The 22,618-nt window shown below is 38.1% G+C and overlaps 1 protein-coding gene across 1 annotated transcript; it reads right to left on the reverse strand.

The window, feature by feature from the left end:
* Positions 1-290: 290 nt before the first annotated feature.
* Positions 291-14,309, reverse strand: LOC309506733 (cilia- and flagella-associated protein 57-like). Its single transcript, XM_082180675.1, has 10 exons — positions 14,040-14,309; positions 9,595-9,785; positions 8,562-8,717; positions 8,287-8,445; positions 6,012-6,155; positions 5,571-5,687; positions 2,421-2,555; positions 2,191-2,334; positions 1,743-1,904; positions 291-1,614 (listed from the first exon to the last, which is right to left on the reverse strand). Exons 1-9 carry the CDS (start codon positions 14,161-14,163, stop codon positions 1,818-1,820), a joined length of 1,257 nt encoding a protein of 418 aa, XP_082036801.1. The 5' UTR covers positions 14,164-14,309; the 3' UTR covers positions 291-1,614; positions 1,743-1,817.
* Between the last annotated feature and the right edge of the window lie 8,309 nt (positions 14,310-22,618).

A 22,618-nucleotide genomic window follows, 5' to 3' on the forward strand; every position in this document is an offset into this window, starting at 1 on the left:
TATTATCAATCTTGTTAGTAAAGAAATTCAAAAAGTCATTACTGCTGAGCTGCTTGGAAACGTCTGGGGTTGAAGATTTATTTTTCGTTAGTTTAGCTACTATTTCAAATAAATACCTAGGGTTTTGTTCATTTTCTTCTAATAGGTTTGAAAAATAAGCAGATCTAGCAGCTTTTAAGGCTTCTCTGTATGCAATCGAGCTCTCTTTTCATGAAATGCGAAATACCTCTAGTTTTGTTTTCTTCCAGTTGCGCTCCCTTTTTCTGGCTGCTCTCTTAAGGGCCCGAGTGTGCTCGTTGTACCACGGCGTTGGACTATTTTCTTTAATCTTCTTTAAGCGCAAAGGAGCAACTGTGTCTAAAGTGCTGGAAAAGAGAGAGTTAAAAGTTTCTGTCGCAATATCTAGTTCTTCTAAGCTATCCGGGATGCTGAGATGATGAAACTGATCAGGAAGATTATTAATAAAGCAATCTTTAGTGGCAGAAGTGATAGGTCTAACATATTTGTAACACGGAGTCGGCTTTGCAGCCTTGGCTAAATGAAGTTTACACGAGACTACATAATGATCTGAGATGTCATCGCTCTGCTGCAGAATTTCAACGGCATCAACATTGATTCCATGTGATAATTTTAGATCTAGAGTATGATTACGAGAATGAGTCCTGACACGTGTTTTCTAACTCCAATAGAGTTAAGAATGTCTTTAAATGCCAATAACAATGCATCTTTTTCGTTATCTACATGTATATTAAAATCACCAACAATTAGGACTTTATCTGCAGCCAATACTAACTCTGATAGAAAATCAGCAAATTCTTTGATAAAGTCTGTATGGTGCCCTGGTGGCCTGTATACAGTAGCCAGCACAAATGTTAAACGTGATTTATCATTTACACTAGATAGTGTTACATTTAGCAACAACACTTCAAAAGAATTATATTTAAAACAAGACTTCTCAGTAATTCTGAAGATATTACTATAAATTACAGCAACACCTCCCCCTTTGCCTTTCAGACGAGGTTCATGCTTATAACAGTAATCTTGCGGGGTGGTCTCATTTAAAGTAACGTAATCGTTTGGTTTTAGCCAGGTTTCTGTCAAACACAGCACATCTAGATTTTAGTCTGTAATCATATCATTAACAATGAGTGCTTTTGAGGTAAGGGATCGAATATTCAGCAACCCGAGCTTTATCATTTGTTCATCCTTTTTATATCTGTTTTTTATTTGTTGAACATCAATTAAATTTTTACCCTTGAATGGGTTTAGGAGTTTTTGGTATTTACTAATTCGGGGAACAGACACAGTCTCTAATATGTGATGATATCTAAGTGAAAGAGGCTCTATGTGATGGGATTTATCTGACCTCGGTGACGTGAGACAGCTAGCAGACGGTCGGTTTAGCCAATCTGTCTGCTTCCTGACCTGAGGCCCAGATTGTCATGTTTGAGCTCTAAGACTATGTGCCATATTACTAGAGAGAAGAGCAGCACCATCCCAGGAGGGATGAATACCATCTCTTTTCAACAGGTCAGGTCTGCCCCAAAAACGTTTCCAATTGTCTATGAATTCTCTGCTCCGTCATCAAGCCAGCCCTCCCTGCTGAAGCTGCACCTGAAGCAGGACAGAAAAAGGGCAGCTGAGAACCTCCAACATTAACATCTGAGTTGGTCCATTATTATCCAGTGGCATTTTGTTTCAATCCTGAAAGGTTAACATTTGTAAAGATGTAAAGAACGTACCAAAAACGATCAGCTTCAAGTCAACATGGGTCACCTCTTGTGTTAGCAGAGCCCCTTGTTCTTGTTGAAGTTGGTTTACTTCTCGTAGTTGTGCAGCTGCGTTCGGACTGTGTGCAGTTCCTGACGCAGATCATTGATCTCTTTCAAAAGATCTACATTTTCCTGAACACAGATGGCAGATGTGAGAACTTTCACACAAACAGAAACAATGACTTAAGGAAAATCCGGCCCACATCTGGTACACAAGGAATCCACATTGTACCAGATGTGGGCCGGATCTGGGCCGACACTATGTTGCTGTCTGGGATTATATTTCTATAGGTAGACGTGGATCTGCATTACTGACATGACCCTGCCAGAACTAACGCTACGCTTGATTTCTACATGCACGTGTCCGATTTAGACTGAAGATACTCATTTCCACACTGTCATTTTTTGTTCCTCTCACCTTCAGCTTCGTCGTATTGTTGGCCTGGAAGTCGTTTGTATCTCTGCTAATCTGTTTCTTCATAGTAGTGATAATCTTCTCATAGTGCTCCCTCAGTCTGCTGTTTTCCCTCTCCATATCTGTGTCCACTGCCACTTTCTCCACCTACAGACAAACACAACACAAGCTCGCTTCACTGGAGGTCAAAATAGACAGAAATATGAATAATAACCCCAACGTCTTGAGCTTACCATATCTGACGGCTGAACGTAACATTTATAGAGCTCTATAATGTTGTCCTTCAGTCTTTTTGGGTCCTGAATGCATTCCACACATGTGTGAAGGTCAGCTTTAAATCTCTGTATCAGAACCCCAAAGTCCTGCACCTGGAGAAGACATCAGGATAGGCACTCGTAAATTATAGTACAACTAGAACATTAGTTGACTATTTCATTGTCAACTAATGTTCCCATAAAGGTCAGTTTTAAAAACAATTTACAAAATAATTAATAATAAATAATACTGTTAAAGGTCATCTTTAGCAAACCTCAAAATGAAAATTTTCCATACTGTATATCATAATGTAGAAGTTCACTTTTATTATTCACTTTTAGTACTAATTTTAGTTAATAGAATTTTTTATTTTTAAGATCTGTAAAGAATATACTGTACAAAACAGCCATTTATTGGTTATTGTCAATAGCATGAAAATTATTTCTGTCAGGGGTGTAAAAGTACTCAAACTAAAAGTATGGATACTGAGTGAACATTTTACTTAAAGGTACATTTCTGAGAAACGCTGTTGAAAGTGAACGGAGCAGCAATTACAACAAACTTGCAGCCAATCAGCAGTAGGGGGCATATACACTCATAATGGGGGATGAGAGAGAGTGAGCAAGAGAGAGATTTGAAGATAGACTGTAGAAAGAAAGATTGCTGAGAGACTTTACAAAAGAGAAAAGGTAAGTGGAAAAAGAAGGGTTATAATCAGGCAAGAGCTTTAGGACCCACGTTAATATTAGTAAAGTTTTCCAGCTAGAAGGCCTGAAAACAGACGGCGAGGTTGCGTTGTTTCTGCTTCATACGCGAGTAACAATTTTGCTTTGTTTCACAGAAAACAAGATTTTCTGTTGTTTAGCTCTAGTAACAGGACAGTTCTGAGTGTCATTATTTGTCTGGAGCTGCTGTGCTACTGGCGGCTTACAACAAACTCTTGCTTGTATATACTCTTGTGTACTGTATGTTCTACCTTGTCGTTCGTTTGTCTTCTCTTTATTTTGAAGCATTATTTTGCTTCAGCTATGATAGAGAGACATCCACTCGTATATTGCGTGTTTGTGCATTTTGGGGGTGGAGAAATTAAGGGAGGGGTGTGTTTGTTTGGGTTGATTTCAAATATCAACAGTGTTTCTCAGAAACTGCTTACTGCACCTTTGATTAAAAATATCTAGTCAAAAACATACTTGAGTGAAAGCAAAAATTTACAATTTTAAATTGTACGCGAGTATTATAAAAATAGAACAATAGCAAAAAATAACGATAATATAATTACAATACTTTTTCCACTCCCTGGTAAAAACGTCAATAAATAGCTAATTGTTTTCAAGGTTCATAACATCTAATAAAAAACGTTTAAAGGGGTCATATAATGGTACATGCACTTTTACCAGTTGATTGTACTGAAATGTGTGTTGGCAGTGACTGTACACAACCATCATAAAATGATAAAAATCCATCCAGTGTTTTTTTTTTATCTCCTTATATGTTTTCCAATCTCTCAAATCAAGCCGTTCGACCTAGTGACGTCACACGGTCGGACGCCCCTCCCCACGATTGTTGATTGACAGCAGCGTTTCAACACAGACCCGCCCTCGCTCGTGAGGGAGCTGTCTGTCATCATAGTCCGCACGTCATTGTTGATACGCTCACTGGAGTGATGTCTATGAGCATAATGGCGTCTAAGCGATTGTGGTGTTCTGTTCTTGGGTGTAATAACGAACACAGCAGTCATTTTGTTGTTCCTAAATCCGAACCGCTGAAGACGCAGTGGCTGAGTTTTGTTTTCGAAGGGAATATTCCCCACGATCAACGTCAATGCTTTCATGTTTGCGCGAATCATCATTTGACACACCAGACTGCTTTACAAACGAGGTCAGTGCTGGTTTTGCTAAGAAGCTGCTCCTGAAAAAAGGATCGGTACCAACTATTCGTGTTCCTGCTGCACCTCTAGAAGAAGAAGTGAGTGTAACGTTTTATTAACCTTTATATTAATCTTTGCAAATCGCTTGCACGCTTCACGATGAATGCGGCTAAGGTTTACACTCAGGTACATTACGGCATGTTTTCTATGTACGACGTTCTCAATATAATTAATAATCCCACGTTTATAATGAACAACGCGTTATGGTTATTGTGTTATTATTTCAAACGGTGTACGCACAGAACAGAGGGGCAGGGTGAGCAAAGCTCATTATCATTAAAGACCCATGCACTTAAATGGCGTGCTGAAAACAGGTAACATGAGTGTTTTCTTACAATACTAATGATAATTTTTAATTAAAGCATATTACAAACTTTTAATTTAGACCCTAAAGAATCATATTAGCTTGTACAAAAATGGCATTATATGACCCCTTTAATAATGGCCAATATGAATTTTTGGTAACACTTTAGTTTAGGGTCCAATTCTCACTATTAACTAGTTGTTTATTAGTATGCATATATTACTAGGATACTGGCTGTAAGCACATATTAATGCCTTATTCTGCATGATCATATTCTATATCCCTTAATCCTACCCAATTCCTAAACTTAACTATCTTACTAACTATTAATATGCAGTAATAAGGAGTTTATTGAGACAAAAGTCATAGTTAATAGTAAGTTCATTGTGAATTGGACCCTAAACTAAAGTGTGACCGAATTTTTATTTAAATTCTCTTTGAAGTAAAATTACTGATTTAATTGTCATTCACAATGTCGTAGACAGCTACCACTGACCAATCAATTTTGATGTTATAAAAATAAGTCAAATCTCAAAACACCATTGCAAAAATATAGGAGTGCTTTCAAGTCAAAATAAAATTGTAAGGAGTAAAAAGTTTAATTTATTTTTCTTTGAAAATGTAGTTAAGCTAAGCATTCAGATTAAATCCCCCAAAATAATACTTAAGTATAGTAATCAAGGAAAATACCCAAGTATTTTACATAATTGATAATCCCTAATTATGTTCTTAATAAATTATTGCACACATAATGTATTAAGTCTGTAAAAATTGTCAATGACCAACTAATTTTATAATTCTTTTATCATTTATGACTTATTGAAGGAAATATTAAATATGGACAGTGGGTTCTAAATTTAAGGAACAGTAAGTTCGCAGTACAAACACAGTACTAACCTTGTTCATTTCTTTGTGTAAATCTTTGTCTTTGGCTTTCAATTTTAAGTTCAGTTCATCAATTTTCAGTTCCAGTTTTGTGTTCGTCTCATGGAACTCCTTCAACTCTCCCGCCATCTGGAACACACACACACAAACATCTTTTATCACACTGTGTTCATAACAATAACCTGGTTTATATAAAATGATTGTTTTTATTTACATCTGACAATGTATTCTGGATACCACTTTATTTCGATAGTCCTCTTTGGACATTCTACTAACTATAAGTAACTTTGCAAGTACACGTCGACTTCTTCAACTAACCCAAACCCTAACAGTCTACTAATACTTTAGTGATAGTTATTTGACATGCAGTTGCAAATTAATGAGAGTTAGTTGACATGTAGTTGCAAAGTCACTTATAGTTGTGTGAGACATGACATATATGCAGTAAAACACCTCCTGGATCTGCTCCTTCTGCTCTTCAGTTTGATGATTTTTTGCTGCAAGCTCCTCCTTCGTTAATTCATAGCTGAACTTCGTAATTTCGAGCGAATTGTTAAGTGCGCTATTCCACCTTTTCAGATCATATATGCTCTTTTCCTGTTGAGACAAAGCAGATATTCCTTTCATGTACAGTCCATTGGACTCAGATGGCATGAATACAATACTAAATTTGTTTTTGCCAATATTAATTAAACTACTTGAGGCTCTGTGATTGATTTTCTTAAACCATAATACATTTATTTATCAACAATGTTTACTTCAAATGCACATCTTTCACTCATTCACGCTTTTATCTTCTCTAATCTCTTGATTATTGTAATGCTATGTACACTGGCTTGCCTAAGGGTTCTATACAGTTGATACAACATGCAGCAAACAGAGTTCTAATGAAATTAAAAAGGAGAGAGCATATTACACCGGTTTTAATGGAAATACATTGGTAACCAGTTCATCAAAGGAATGACTTTAAGGTTCTTTTATTGGTTTATAAAACACTGCATTTCTGGCATCTTTATACATTTCAGACTGTCTGTCGAGATACGTTCCAATTCGTAGTTTACGATCCTCTAGCGCTAATCTTAAACAATCTGGTGGTACTTCTTTTAGCCACTGTGCTCCAGAAATTTGGATTGTGAATACTAGCATTCATATTTTAAAAAGGCGGGTTAAGACATATCTTTTTAACCCTTTGTCTGCCTTCTAGACCACATGGTTGAGCACATTCTGAGTCACTAAATTTTATTTAGATGAGTACTTAACTTAACTCAAGCTGATTGAGCCATCTCTACCATCTGGTTGAGGTATGTTATGCCAAAAAAAAATCCACTAGATGTCACACTGTCAATCAACAGCACTTGTCACAACACTTCCTCACACATGGATTACAGAAACAAACAAAAATCACTCCTGCCATGTGAACTGTTTTTGGTGAAATTTTGCAAGGTAAGCATATTTTTGTGACATATTACACTGTAAGAGCCCTAACTTTACAAAATTATGTTACTTGATGCCATGAAAAAACTTTAGTATGTTTTTAATAATTTTTCAAAAACATGCTCAACCAAACGGTTGATTTGTCACATAATGGTTAACTGTCACCCCCCTTTTTGAGAATGGGCATTAAAATGCACTATTAAAACTTGGTTCTTATTCAATAATGCTAGTTTGGTCTTGTTTTAAAGAAAACATTCAGCAGATTATTGCTGTAGTGAAAGCACTTCAAAAAATGAAAGTATGAAGTTTAAATTTACAGTAAATCAAATATACTGTACTTAATAATTTTTTCTTTTAAATAAAATATACATTTTAATAAATATTTTTTACAATAAAATTACTATAAAATCAAAGCCATATATCTAACCAAGTTGTGTTCCAAATTTGAAGTTGATATCACAAAAATGCCACCGGGTGACATACATTCCATTGAATTTAATTGTATGCATTCTGCCGTAACAAATTAATAACATTTCTGTCCAAATATCACTTCTGTCACAAAATATGGAACCTTGAGACTCTTGAGTTGCTTATCAGTATAGCAATATTTTACCTTCTGATTCTCTTGTAGTTTTAAAAAAAATGTTTTATCATTATATATATTGATATTGAGGTGAAATGATATGGCCAATACCTTTATTTTACATAGTGAACCTTTTATAGTTGTTTTCGAATATCTTTATATTGGCATTGTGTGAATTTGTATTCCCAATATTTGTTTTTATGCTTGTGAAGCACTTTGAGCTGCATTCCATTTATGAAAAGTGCTATACAAATTAATATGTCTGTATTAATAATAAATATGATAGATTAATTACTTGGAGTGGTTTCTATGACTTTGGAGGGTGCGAAATTAGCAATTTGTAATCCGTCTACAACTGCTTAGAAAGGCAAATGTTGTTTAAGGAACAGGGATAAAAAGTGACGAGAGTTAATGTGAATTTTAGTTCTAATCAGACTCGACCGTTAGTCACTTGATTTCTACAGGATTGCGTCTGATAGTGGTGCCCACACTGAAATCTCACTGGAACAAAACAAAGTGCTGCTCTTGAATACTGATCATCAAATATGGACGAGGAGAGACTGATTGTAGACGCATGATTTGTGATTGTGTCTTGTCATTCAGAATGATCAACTTCAGCATAGAAAGACAAATTGCTTATTACAATTTAAATAAAACTGACTTGACTTGCTTTTCCTCATGTCATTATGAACAGGGTTCATGTGTGCTCACCTTGTCCTGCATAATTCCATCTTTATTCTGAATTTTGACCTCCAACTTAGTGATGTCCTTCTCCAGTGATATGATCTGCGACTGTAGCTCCTGCTCTTCCTGCTTCAGCGTATCAATCTCCAAGTTCCCGTTATCAATTTCCGACTGCAGGCGTTTACGCTATACGACACACAACCCAACCTACATAAGATTCAGCTCACTGCATATACAGTATGCCGTCTTTTATACACTGTACTTTGCAGGATTGAACTCAAAACCGAATTATAGTCACTCACCAACTTTTCTGTGGTCTCACTTTGTTCCACTTTTTGTTCCTCGAGTTTTTGCTCGTATTTCATGCGGAATTCACAGATTTCGATATCTGTGTCCACCTCCTGTTTCTTTATGTATTCTTCTAATTCCCGTATCTTCTGCTGGGGTTCATCCTGAAACTGCAAGGTGGAAAGAAAAGGGCAAGATATTATTCTGTTAGCAAATTTCAATATGCTCCTCACACAATCGTAGGACTTCACAAGACTTATATAACGACAATCACACTAATATGGATCATATGGTGGTCTTTTTTTTTTTTCTTTTGGAGGTTGACAGCCAAAGACTGAATAATTAAATTATTAAACATACAGTAGTGGTCAAAAGTGATGTCCAGAAGGGATTTTTTATTACTCTACAAGTTTGATTAAACCATCAAAATATGGGGAAAATATTTTATATATATACATACTTTTTTTTTATATATTTTAAATATGAGTGAAGAACAAAACACTAAAATTGGTTAAGATATTTATCTGACTAAATTATTTGGAAAAAAGGTAAATTAGAGCAACAGGTTTTATTTTACTAGTATGCTAACAAAAAAAAATCATAGAAAAACAAAAAAGCTCACAGGACAAAGGATACACTGACTACAACATAATCAGTGATTAATATATCATTGGTTCTCTGTTGTATTTGCATGTGTTCATCATTTCTTTGTATGACAGCCTGGCCAAAAATTACGTCCACACAATTTGACATGTTTCATAGCGTTATCACAAATAAAACAACACATTTTTCAATAATATTTGAATAAAGGGTGAAGATGTCAATTTTCCTAGGCCGGACATCACTTTTGGCCACTACTGTATCTCCGTTGGTGCTTCACATGGTTTGCTGGTCACCAGCATGGGAAACATTTTTGCTTGAGAACAGAATGAGTGTGTTGGTCCATCAGCAGGACCAGCACTATAATAAACCAGCCTGGACCAACATGGAATTCATGCTGGGTTTTTCAGCAGAGAATGTGGCTTAAGTGTTCGTAGTTTCCTTTACCTGGTTCAACAGCATCGTCTTCTCCTCCAGCTTGGCCTCGTAAGACTGCATCATGTCCTCCAGGGCTCGGGTCTTTCTCTCCTCCATGCTGTGCAGCTGCTGCTCACATTCCTGCTCAACGTTGTGAACCTTCAAGTATAGCCCATGGTATTTTTCGAATTCCAGCATGAGCTTCTGGTTATTGGTTGACTCTGTAAAAAGCAGTTCAGTTAGCGCATCGCCGAAGCTCACTGGCGCCATCTTGTGCACCGAAAGCCCATTACAAGCACAGTTCTGCTGATATGCTGTGCTCAGGGCCGGTTCTAGACATTAGGAGGCCCTAGGCAAAATTCATGTTGGAGGCCCCCCACCCCCAATAAAAAACACTTGAAACAAATATGATTCCTTACCTTTTTATTTATACAACATTTAATTTTAAATTTAGTATATTTTTACTTACACAGAACATAAGTTTGGACACATTACTATTTTTAATGTTTTTGAAAAGTCTCTTATGCTCATCAAGCCTGGATTTATTTGATCAAAAATACAGAAAAATAATATAGTGAAATATTATTCAAATTTAAAATAATGGTTCTATACTTTAAAATATATTTCTGTGATGCAAAGCTGAATTTAGTGTCACGTGATCCTTCAGAAAACTTTATAATCTAATGTATTATCAAATGTTAGAAATGGTGCTTAATATTTATTTTATAAATATTAAGGATTTTTGATTATTAAAAAGTTGTTTTAAAAAAGTCTTCACTATCACTTTTTATATATTCCTGTTTTTTTCTGTATTTTTGATCAAATAAATGCAGGCTTGTAGAGAATAATAAGAAACTTATTTCAAAAACATTAAAAATAGTAATGGGTCCAGGCTTTTTACCAGTACTGTATTTACATATTAATCAAACTTAAAAGGTAATCTCTTTTTTGTTTAATGAAGATGTTATTGTTGTTGTTGTTATTTTAATGTTTTATTCATTTATTCACAGTAGATGAACATAAGTGCTTTTATCATTTTTTTGATAAAAAGCTGCGGTTGGGCAGGATTTTTCCCTCCCATTTAATCAATATTGACTGCAGATATTGTCATATTATTGATATCAGTAATATGATATTATGTATTGCATTGTTACCTTAAATATGCTATACACAAATCAAGTGGAAGAGAAAGACACGATCGCTACTGAGCAGAAGAAAAAAATCTAAACTATTATTACTGGCGTAAGTGATGTCAGGGTATAAACCAAACTTTATTTCAGACCCAGAGGGATCCATAATACAATACGAGACACATACATAATAATACATAAAAAAATAAATAAAAAAACTTCCACAGTGTTCAGTGTCTAACATACAGACATGTACGCCAGTGGTTCCACAGTCTGGACGAAAATCTTACAGAACTACGTCCAGGGTTAACCAGCACAGCGATTAGGTCATTTTTTGACTCAGACACCCTACCCATAAATCTATACATCAAGTTAGGTAAAACTGCAGCACAGGTAGGTACCCCAACACTAACAAACATATGGCTTGCACTGGAGTCTCTTGGAACTCTTAGCAGCAGCCTCATGCTGTCATTATAAGCCACTATGAGCTTTCTAATGCTGCCTTACCTATAACGACACCACAGATAGGCAGTATACAATGGTGTACAGTACGTTCTAAAGAGTGAGATCTTCACAGGGACAGAGCACATACTAAACTTACGACACAACATGTTCGCTTGAGCATACAGCTTACGACGCTGCCTATAAATATCCTTGTCATCGGACAGGTCATTTGCAATAATATGGCCCAGATATGTAATATCTGTGCATACATACAGTACCAGATAGATAGAAGTCAGGAAAGTGTGACTGTCTATCTTCTCTACTCCTTATAATCATAATTTTACTCTTTTTTGGATTATACTTTATATCAAAATCCACACCATACTGTGTGCATAGTCTCAGAAGCTGTTGTATACCTGCACTATATGGGCTAAAAATGACCAAGTCATCAGCATACATAAGGTGATTAATTAGTGAGTCACCAACCCTACAACCTGTACCACAAGCATTTAAAATCACAGACAAATCATTCATATACACATTAAAAAGAAAAGGAGACAAAATTCCACCCTGGCGAACCCCATTGGTCACTTGAAAGGGAGCTGATGTTACACTCCCCCATTTAACTTTCATTGTCTGATGAGAATACCAATAGACCAAGATTCAATTTTAAAAACAATTTTTGATGATTAACACGGTCAAATGCTTTAGAAGCATCAATGAAGCACAAGAACATTGTGGAATTTTGTTTATTATATTTATCTAAAATTTCCTTTAATGCAAAAATACATAAATCAGTACCATGCTTTCGTTTAAAACCAAATTGATTATCAGTAGACAGGATATACCTCTCAAGTCTACACAATATAACTATCTCCAGCACTTTTGACATAACACTGGCCAAAGCTATTGGCCTATAATTATCTGAGCTATTCAGCTTCCCCACTATATCTTTGATAACAGGTACCAGCTCAACAGACAGCATAGAATCAGGTAACTCTCCATGAACAAAAAACCCTGTGTAGCACATAGCCACCAGAGGACACAGTTTCTTACTGGCAAGTTTAAGATGTTCAGCTGTAATATGATCCGGACCACATGCCTTATTATCTCTTAGCTTCAATATTACTTCATGGATTTCAGAAGAAGTGATAACAACATCATCATTATACTCCACATTATCCACCACAAACAGATTACTTTTTACACAGTTTAGTAGTTCACAATAATGTTTCCGCCATAACTGTGAAATTTCCTTATTATTAACATTCTTATTTTGCAGCTTCCATGCCAGTGAATCAGACCTCATAATGTTTTCATTTCTTTTAATATAGCGAAGTGCACATTTAAATCTGGCATTAGTCTTTTTTTTTTCTTTTTTTTTAACAAGGGGCCATGCCTACTTTTGCCTGACTTAGCCCATTTTTTAAAAGCATTTCGGGCCTCTACATGAAGCTCTTCTACGTGATCCTTCCATCCTGGCTTAGCAATGCACACATTTTTCCTAGTTTTATATAGAGGCCTACTCGAGATACTGAGAGACTCCACAATGGCTTCATACAGGGAACATAAATCCTTACAGTGTTGTACATTCTTACAGTTCATATCCCGACACAATAAAGCATCTTTTGGGACCTCAATATTGCCCAGCAGAGCATCTGAATGATCAACATATCTATTAAGATCTTTCTTAGAAATTTTGGACCAATTTATTTTCTCTGCATCAATGCCATTGTCCACAGGCAACAACACCGGTATATTGCCCGTGTTCACCACCATGAGAAAGGGTATATGGTCCGTAGTAGCCAGATCATAATCAATCTTCATTATCTCAATGGAGTCATGGGCATCCACTGTACAAAGGCTGTGATCTAGCCAGGCCTCGCTGATATAAGTATATATCATTTGGCAATAGTACCTTACTAGATCAAATTAATCCACTGTCTGTACAAAACTGCATTAAATGATTACCAAATGAAGAGTTTACATCAGTTATGTCAGCATTCATGTCACCTAAAACATATATGCAGGTGGAAGAATTATCTTGAATAAAAGACATGATAAATGCCAATCTACTGAAGTACTTATCCTCATTATATATGCACTCATATGGCATATAAACATTCAAAATTATTATCTTCTTGTCATTACAACACAGCTCAATACCAATAGCCCAGTCAACTCCCAGTCTTATAACATTAACCAACTGATCATATTTTCTATTCCACAAAGTAGCAACCCCCCCAGGAATTCTCCCTCGGACAACTTTAGCACTAAGTCAGTTGTTGATTCACCCGCTCCATGAAAGTTTCTATGCAAGGAATTTAAGCCTTCCAGTTCTTGTTTGGCAAGGAACGTCTCCTGGACACACAAAATGTCACATCTCTCCATCAATTTGTCCACAACGACACGGCGTGATTTATCAGTATCACTGTGGCCATCAACACGCAATCCACGCGCATTATAAGACACGACACAAATGCTCATATAGACGGGGAATGATTTTTCCAGAAATAAACGCTGATCTACAGTACAAGTTTATATTTAGAATACATTGCAATCACTCCAAAATAGATGACGACAACTCACACACCTGCATAACGAGCTGTGCTTCTTTGCGTGACTATTTTGCTACGCAGCATCTGAACTGATGGATGCGTTCGTTACACGAACTTTCAGAAGCCGGCACCCGATTTGAAACGGAAAAATTAATTGGTTTAACTGCAGATGAGTGACAATTCAACAATATCCAATGAACAACGAGGCTAGTATTTCTGCCCGTCTTGACTGGACTTTATATATAGGGGATATAACGGTTATGGAGGCCCTGGCTGTGCTATATACAAATCCATTTATGTCGGATTAATTATGTGTCAGCTCTGATGTGTATTTACTCGGTACCTGTTGTGTGGTTCTCCCAAGCGTCTCTCGGGTTAACGTTAGTCGGCTCACTTGTCCTGCGTCTCAGAGGCGGTTGAGTGTCCTCGGACAAGCTCTCCAGATCCAGTGGGAAGTTTGAAAACATTATATTAGATCGACTCCTCTGTCTCTGGCTTGTAGACTGGGTTTGTAACACTTTTTATTATGTGTCTGATATTTGCCGCTGTCCTGACCTGATCAACTGGGTCTGTGACGTCATATGGAACCCGCGCTCTCTGTGACGTCACAGCTGCTGCTCTGCCAGCTAGAGAACTGTTAGAGAGCAGAACTTTGATTTTTGGTAGTTTGTAGTCAATAAATTAATTGATTTACAATATGTATATAATAAACTGATATGTGAATGTAGTATGTGTTTGTAGTTACAGTAAAGCCAAAACAATCTCTGTTACCATCAATTATACGTGTATCTCTGTAAAGCTGCTTTGAAACAATCTACATTGTTAAAAGCACTATATAAATGAAGATGACTTGACTTGACTATTTTTTGTTCTTAAACTAGAATGTTATTTATTTATTTATTTTTTACAACAGCTTTATTGAACTTTTTTCTTATCACAATAAACAATAAAGACGTCTGACAAAAATAAATAAAAAATATGACATCCTCAAAATGTACAATATAAATCTTATTGTATTATAAACTAAAAGTCACACCTCCAGCAAATCATCTGAAAAGACATTTTCTATAATGTACAAGGGAGAACAAACTAGATTGAAAGAACTCAAAACAATAAAAATAAGCTCAAACAAAATAAATAACATAAAACAAACCAAATAAGAGGGACTCAGCTCATCTGAAGTGTTATTAAACGTTTATGCAGTTTTTTAGCCTGGGCATTCTCAAACTTTATAAGACAGTTTTGGAACAGCAAAAGTTCATTTTTAAGTGCAGACCATGTGGGGGAGGACTTAGCAAATCGACATTTATGTATATAATATTTTGTTGCTATAATTCGATTATTGACCAAAAACTCATCATTTTTATTTTGTAGGATTACACCCATCTGAATGTTTTGATATGAAAAGAAATCTATGTTTATAGACCTGGAGGACAACAGGTTGTGAAGAGATTTCCATAAATTCTGAGCCGGTTGACATTCATAAAACAGGTGTTCAGTTGTTTCAACATTAATGTTGCAAATATGACAATTGTCTACCTCAAAATTGAATCTTTTCTTTACAAATTCATTAGAGGGATATATTTTATTTATTGTTTTAAAATGTACTTCCTTAAATTTAGGGGGAATTGGATATTTTAGCAATTTTGTTCTAATTGAATATATTTCAGATTTGTTATAACCAAGAAAAAAGAGAGTGCTTCTTGTTCTACCCGGGTACAAAATGTTAACAAGAGTTTGCTTAAGGAATTTATTATTACATTTTGTATCAACCAGGTCCACATAATCGATTTTAATTTTGTGTAGTCTTGGTGATGCAATGTTCAAAAAATTATTCTTTATTGCTTGAATAAGGACCTTTGGAATGTTCTGTGTTACTTTGTTGTAATCCACAATTGAGCAGTTAATATTATATTTAGAATTAAATTCCTCCAATTCAAGAATATTACCATTTTCATCCAATATATGAACAATTGACCATATTTGTTTTTCCCACCAGTCTTTCAGAAACATAGATTTCCTTCTACACAATATAACTCTGTTGTTCCATAATGGAACATTGTGGGGACTGAAGTTATGTTTAAACATCAGTTTCCACTGTAACAGAACCTGTTGATGAAAAGTTGAAAGTTTTATGGGCAATTTAGATATTTCAAAGTCACATGTTATTAAAAATGTAATACCTCCCACTTTATCAAAGATATATGCCGGTAAGGAGAACCATATCTCTTCGCCGTTCCTCAAAAAAGATTGGAGCCATTTCATTTTCAATATTCCATTCATAATTTCAAAGTCGATTGCCTTTATGCCACCTTCCTCATAATTTTTCAACAGATCCCCTTTTCTAATGTAGTGATGTTTATTTTTCTAAATAAAATTTAAATTGATTCTATTCAATCTTGGTCAACATCGTTCTTCCAAATAATGTTAAATCTCTTTGTAGCCAACTGTTTAATGTTTTTCCACATTTATCAATATTATCTTGGATATTCTTTTTTTCACTTGTATCTGATGATTTGGTAATCCAAATACCTAGATATTTATTAATTTTTACATTTATTCATTTTAGCTGACGCTTTTATCCAAAGCGACTTACAATTGCTATATATGTCAGAGGTCGCACGCCTCTGGAGCAACTAGGGGTTAAGTGTCTTGCTCAGGGACACATTGGTGTCTCACAGTGGATTCGAACCCGGGTCTCTCACACCAAAGGCATGTGTCTTATCCATTGCGCCACCACCATCCCCGGTATATACCCCTCAGATATTGTTGAAGAATTTCCCCTTGATTCATGTCTAAGTATGATGCAATGAAAAATTACAAGCATGAAAAAATAGGTCTGGAAAGGATGAGAGAATGGAAAAATACCCAGTATGCATAAGAAATGCAAGGTGTCAAAATACTGTATGAAACAGGACACCATTATGTAAGGTTTTGAGATGTTTGACCAATAGAGCTAATTGTGTCAAGGTCACCAGGCGTGACAGAGGGGAAGAGATAGATTTGAGAGTATCTATTGGAGACTTGATGAAATGAAAAAAGTATAAGACATGAACACTGGCCAATGTAACTTTGGATGTCCGGATGGCCAGCCGGCTTCTCACTTTGTTGTTTGTACGATAAAGTTAATTCTTCTGACCTGGAACCTCGACTCTGAGAAACTTCTTTGAGACCTGAGCCAAGAAGGAACTATGAATTTGCCACAACAATATCTAATGTCATTTTTGACTGGTATATTACATAGTGAGGATTCAGAACAGTTATGAAAGCTCATCAGTTCACATTTACTCAGATTCAGATATAGGCCAGATGCTTGTGAAAACCGCTCTATTACTTTTACAGCCACTGGTATTTGTTCCTTATTTTGTAAAAACAGAGTTCGTCAGCGAGCTGACTTATGAGTAACTTGTGGTTGTTTATCTCTAAACCTTTAATATTCGAATTTTTAACCGCAATTGCTAGTAGTTCAGTCACTGCAATGAATAAAAGAGGAGAAATACTACAGCCCTGTCTTATTCCTCGTTCAACCTTAAATCTAGGACATGTACCTTCTGAGAGGGAAACACAGCTATTAATATCTGTATGTAACATAGTGATCATATCAAGAAACTTATTTCCAAAGCCAAAGTGTCTCAGTGTGTTAACAATAAATAAATGTTCCACTGAATCGAATGCTTTATGGAAATCCCCCAAAAAAAGATAAAACCATCTTCCTTAATTAAATAATTATAATCAATAAGATCCAGGACCAGGCGGATGTTATTATGGATGGATCTTCCTTTAAGAAAACCAGATTGTGTTGGGCTGATTAATTTAGATATACCCGTCTTTAATCTTGCTGCCAAAACTGTTGTTAGAATCTTGTAGTCTGTATTTAACAGTGTTAAATTGCTTAATATTTTCTTATCTTTTCCAGGTTTTGGAATCAATTTTATTATTCCTTGTTTCATTGTTTCCATCAGTTCTTTTTGATTAATACATTCATTTATTGCCTGAAACAATAGTTGTTTTAAGTCTTCCCAAAAGTGTTTATAGAAGTTAGTTGTAATACCGTCTGGTCCTGGCGAACGATCAGATGCCATTTTTTTTATAGCATAGTCAAATTCTCATCAAATTCTCAGTCAAGTTCCTCATCACAAACTTCTTTAAAATTTTCATCAATAACAGGAATCAAATTGTTAATTTTATCAAAAAAAGATGAGGCATTTTGTTCTGAGTAGGAAGATTTATAAAGATTCCTATAAAAATTGAAAACTTCTTTTTCAATGCGTTTGGGTTCTGTACATTCCTCTCCATCAACTGTTAGACTACAAATCGAGTTATATTCTTGTCTGCGTTTTTCTAATTTGCAGAAGTATGCCGTATTCTTTTCTCCTTCTTCAATCCACCGGGCCCTGGATCTAATAAATGCACCTTTAGCTTTATCTATATACATTCTATCCATTCCATTCTATCCATTCTATCCAGATGGAGGTCGCCCAGCTGGTAGGAAACCCAGAACCGTCTCCTTCAACTTTACTAGCAGTGAAGAAGAGGACAACTCGGGATCCTCTGCAGCCCAGGCCTCTCGAGAGGATTTTTTAGAACATCCACCATACCCCACCAGAGGGGGGAGGGGATGGAGACGCGGACATGGACGCGGACGAGGAGGGAGCAGGGACATAAGCAGAGGAAGAGGAGAACGAGGAGAGGTAGAAGGACACGAAGAACCCAGATGGACATGGAGCAAAGCCAGACTCAGGCAGTAATCAACATCTCCGGTAAGGTCTTGTCAGAGGAGAGCATCCGAGTCCTGTCTAAAGGATTATCCTTCGCACCAACCCACCCAGGAAAGGAATTTGACACGAAAATCGATCTTTTTCGATTCTATAGAAATCTACATCTCAAAACTTGGTACAAGCAGCAGACCCCAACATCTACAAGCTCCACAGATACAGGTCAGACAGACTCCTTTCCCCGGTTTAAGCCAAAATCTACTTTTTGCCCTTTGGTACAAAATGCTTCTTTACATACATTTGCTAAAAAAGTAAATTTTGATATTGAGAATTTGTTTAAGAATAAAAGGGCATCCAAACGAAGTAACCTTTCTCACAAAGAAAAAAGTGCTTTGGAAACACTATCCAAAGATGAAGATTTAGTTATTAAAAAAGCAGACAAAGGGGGTGCAATTGTGGTTTGGAGTAAGGACTTGTATGTAAAAGAGGCTTCCCGTCAGTTAAATAACACAGAGTTCTACCAACTACTGACCCATAATCCTACGGAGTCTCTTAAAGAGGAATTGGGAAGGATGTTACATCAAGCTAAAGCCAGTGGTTGGATCTCAGACCCCGAACTTAGATTTTTGTTTAATGAGAATCCTAGAATGGCATCTTTTTATATGTTACCCAAGATACATAAATGTCTTGAGAACCCCCCAGGTAGACCTGTGATTTCAGGGAACGAAAGCCTTACAGAAGCAGTGTCTAAGTATATTGACTATTTCATCAAACCTTTTCTACCTGCACTCCCTGCATATGTCCAGGACACTACTGATGTTTTAAACAAGAACAAAGAGCTACAAGATATAGGCTCTGAAACCTTCCTTGTAACTATGGATGTGGAAGCATTATATACAAATATCGACCATCAACAGGGCCTTGCAGCACTGAGACATTTCTTGAGTGGCCGCCCTGCACATGAAATGCCACCCACTGATTTTTTGCTGTCACTAACAGAATGGACTTTGACTAATAACATTTTTGTCTTCCAGGATAAGATCTTTAAACAGACAAAAGGTTGTGCTATGGGGGCATGTTACAGCCCTTCCTATGCAGGTTTGTACCTGGGCAAATGGGAGGAGGACTTTGTTTTGAATCAAGAAAATAATGTGTTTCACAAGTTTATTATCTGGTGGGGGCGCTATATTGATGATATATGTCTTTTTTGGTCTGGCTCGGAAACAGAGTTGATTGAATTTCATGGTTATCTGAATAGCATTAATCCAAACATCAAGTTGTCTTTAGAATATAGCAAAGTGTGTATTCATTTTCTTGATTTGACAATTTCAAAAGATAACCAAGGAACCTTGCATTCATCAGTGTATAGAAAACCGACAGACAGAAACACAATTTTACATGCCAAGAGTTTCCATCCAAATTGGCTTAAAGAGAATGTCCCATATGGGCAGTTTCAGAGAGTGAAGAGGATCTGTGACCAAGATCATGTTTTTGAAAGTAAATCACTAGAGATGATGTCACGATTTAAGGAAAGGGGATATAGAAGCTCTACTCTTCAAAAAGCTTACACCAGAGCCAAACATATAGATAGGGCATCATTACTACAAAGGAATACACCGAAACTAACAAAAGAGAGGTCTGTTTTTGTCACTACATACAGTACAGAGGCTGAACAGATAAGGCAAATCATACAAAAAAACGCCTCGGTTACGACTGTAACCTCGGTTCCCTGAAGAGGGAACGAGCGTTGCGTCGAAAAGCTGACGCTATGGGAACGCTTTGCGTGATGACGTCTTGAAGCACATGTAAAATCAGTCCAATGGTGTGGCGGAACGTCAGAGGCGGGTGACGTCACGTACCAGGAAGCTATAAAAGCCGGCCCGAAACAGAAAACGAAAGCTTCGTAAAGTCTGAAGTCGCGCTGACAGGCATGAAGGAGATATGGCAAGGCGACGCAACGCTCGTTCCCTCTTCAGGGAACCGAGGTTACAGTCGTAACCGAGGCGTTCCCTTTCAAGGGAACTCCCGTTGCGTCGAAAAGCTGACGCTATGGGAACGTCTATACCAACGCCTCCATAGCTACAAATGTCTGTCCTGTGTGTAATCATGTGAGCAGCACTAAGAAGACAAAACATGAGACCCTAGAGTAGAGTCTAAATCCAGAGAGTAGAACCTGACGAAGGTGTGCGGTGAGGACCAGCCTGCCGCATCACAGACGTCCTGTAACGATACTCCTGATATAAGGGCCTTAGAGGCCGCCATACTCCTAGTAGAGAGCGACCGGACAGCCAAAGGAGAAGGCTGTCCAGCCGCCTCATAAGCCAGTGAGATAGTCTCAACCACCCACTTGCTCATCCTTTGCTTAGACACTGGACCTCCCTTGTTAGGGGAGCAAAAGTCACTTTTACGCCACAGGGCAGCTCTGTGGACATACGCGTCTAACGCCCGAACAGGGCAAAGCAAATTATTCGCCTCCTGGTCCGATTTCGAAAGGGAGGAGGACCTCCAAGTGCCACGAAGGAAACGAGATACCAAGGGGTCTTTTCCCCACAGACATTCCACCCAAAGGACTGTGGTAAGCACCTATGGCCGCCACATAGACCTTTAAAGTGGACGGGGTCAGACCTGCAGTGAACCGTTCCTGCAGGAACTCCAGCACTGTACCAATTGGGCAGTGGACTGGGTCCAACCGACGGTCACTACACCAAGAAGTGAATACTCTCCACTTCAGGGCATAAAGTTTCCTCGTGGAGGGAGCTCTGGACTGTAGAATGGTCTCAACAACCTCGGTTGAGAGACCTGACTCTATGAGCTGGGCCCCCTCAGAGGCCAAGCCCACAGGTTCCACAGTTCTGGCCGAGGGTGAAATATCGAGCCCTCTGCCTGGGACAGAAGGTCCCTCCTGACGGGTAACTCCAGAGGATGCCCGTCGAGGAGGGACACAAGATCGGGAAACCCGGTCCCTGCGAACTCTTTCCAGAACTCCCGGGAGCAGAGCAACTGGGGGAAAGGCGTACAGACGTAGCCTCGGCCACGTCTGTACCATAGCATCCAGTCCCAGAGGAGCTGGATGCGTGAAGGAGAACCAAAGTGGACAGTGAGACGTCTCTCGAGACGCAAACAGATCCACTTATAATTTCCATATCAGCTCCACCACCTCGGGGGTGGAGCCACCATTCCCCGGGCCTCGGCCCCTGTCTCGACAGAGTGTCTGCTCCTATATTCTGGACCCCGGGGATGTAGGCTGCCTTGAGTGACAGCAACTTCCCCTGGGACCACAAGAGGATATGGCATGCCAGCGCAAACCCCCTTGATATAGGCGACTACCGACGTGTTGTCCGTATGTACTACACATGGTGTCCCCTGAGACCTGTGATAAAGCTCCTCAGAGCCCGGAAGACAGCTAACATCTCTAGGCTATAGAATGCCAGGAACGATGATGGTCTTCCCACAGACCTTGAGATGAGCGACCCACAGGATCGCTCCCCAACCCGTGAGGGAAGCATCCGTCGTTAGCAGTTTGCGACGACAAGGAGCTCCCAGCACTGGGCCCTGGGACAGGAACCAAGGTTTCTTCCACATAACCAAGGCACGTAGGCATCACCGCGTGACCTTGATTGTGCGAAATGGGTTGCCCCTCGGGGAAAAACCCTCTGGTCCTGAGCCACCACTGCAGGGGCCTCATGTGCAGCAGTCCAAAAGGTATCCCGTTGGAAGCTGCTGCCATGAGACCCAACAGTCTCTGGAACTGTTTGACAGTGAGTAGCTGGCCTAGCTTTACACTTCTCACAGCTGCCAGGATGGAATCGAAGCGTGGCGATGACAGGCGCGCCTGCATCGACACTGAATCCCAAACCACGCCTAAAAAAGTGGTCCTCTAAAATGGAGAAAGCACACTCTTCTTGGCGTTCAGCCGTAACCCCAACTCTTTCATATGGGCGAGAACAACATCTCGATGTTGAACCGCCATCTAATGCGACTGAGCTAAAATCAACCAATCGTCGATGTAGTTCGTGATGCGAATACCCCGGAGGCGCAGAGGCGCCAGAGCTGCATCCACGCATTTGGTGAAAGTGCGGGGTGATAAAGCCAGGCCGAATGGAAGAACTCGATATTGGTATGCTTTGCCCCCGAAAGCAAACCTCAGGAACTTCCAATGACACGGATGGATGGAAATATGCGTCCTTGAGGTCTATCGTGACAAACC

This window comes from Leuciscus leuciscus (genome assembly GCF_965113295.1).
Source record: "Leuciscus leuciscus genome assembly, chromosome: 9".
NCBI lineage: Eukaryota > Metazoa > Chordata > Actinopteri > Cypriniformes > Leuciscidae > Leuciscus > Leuciscus leuciscus.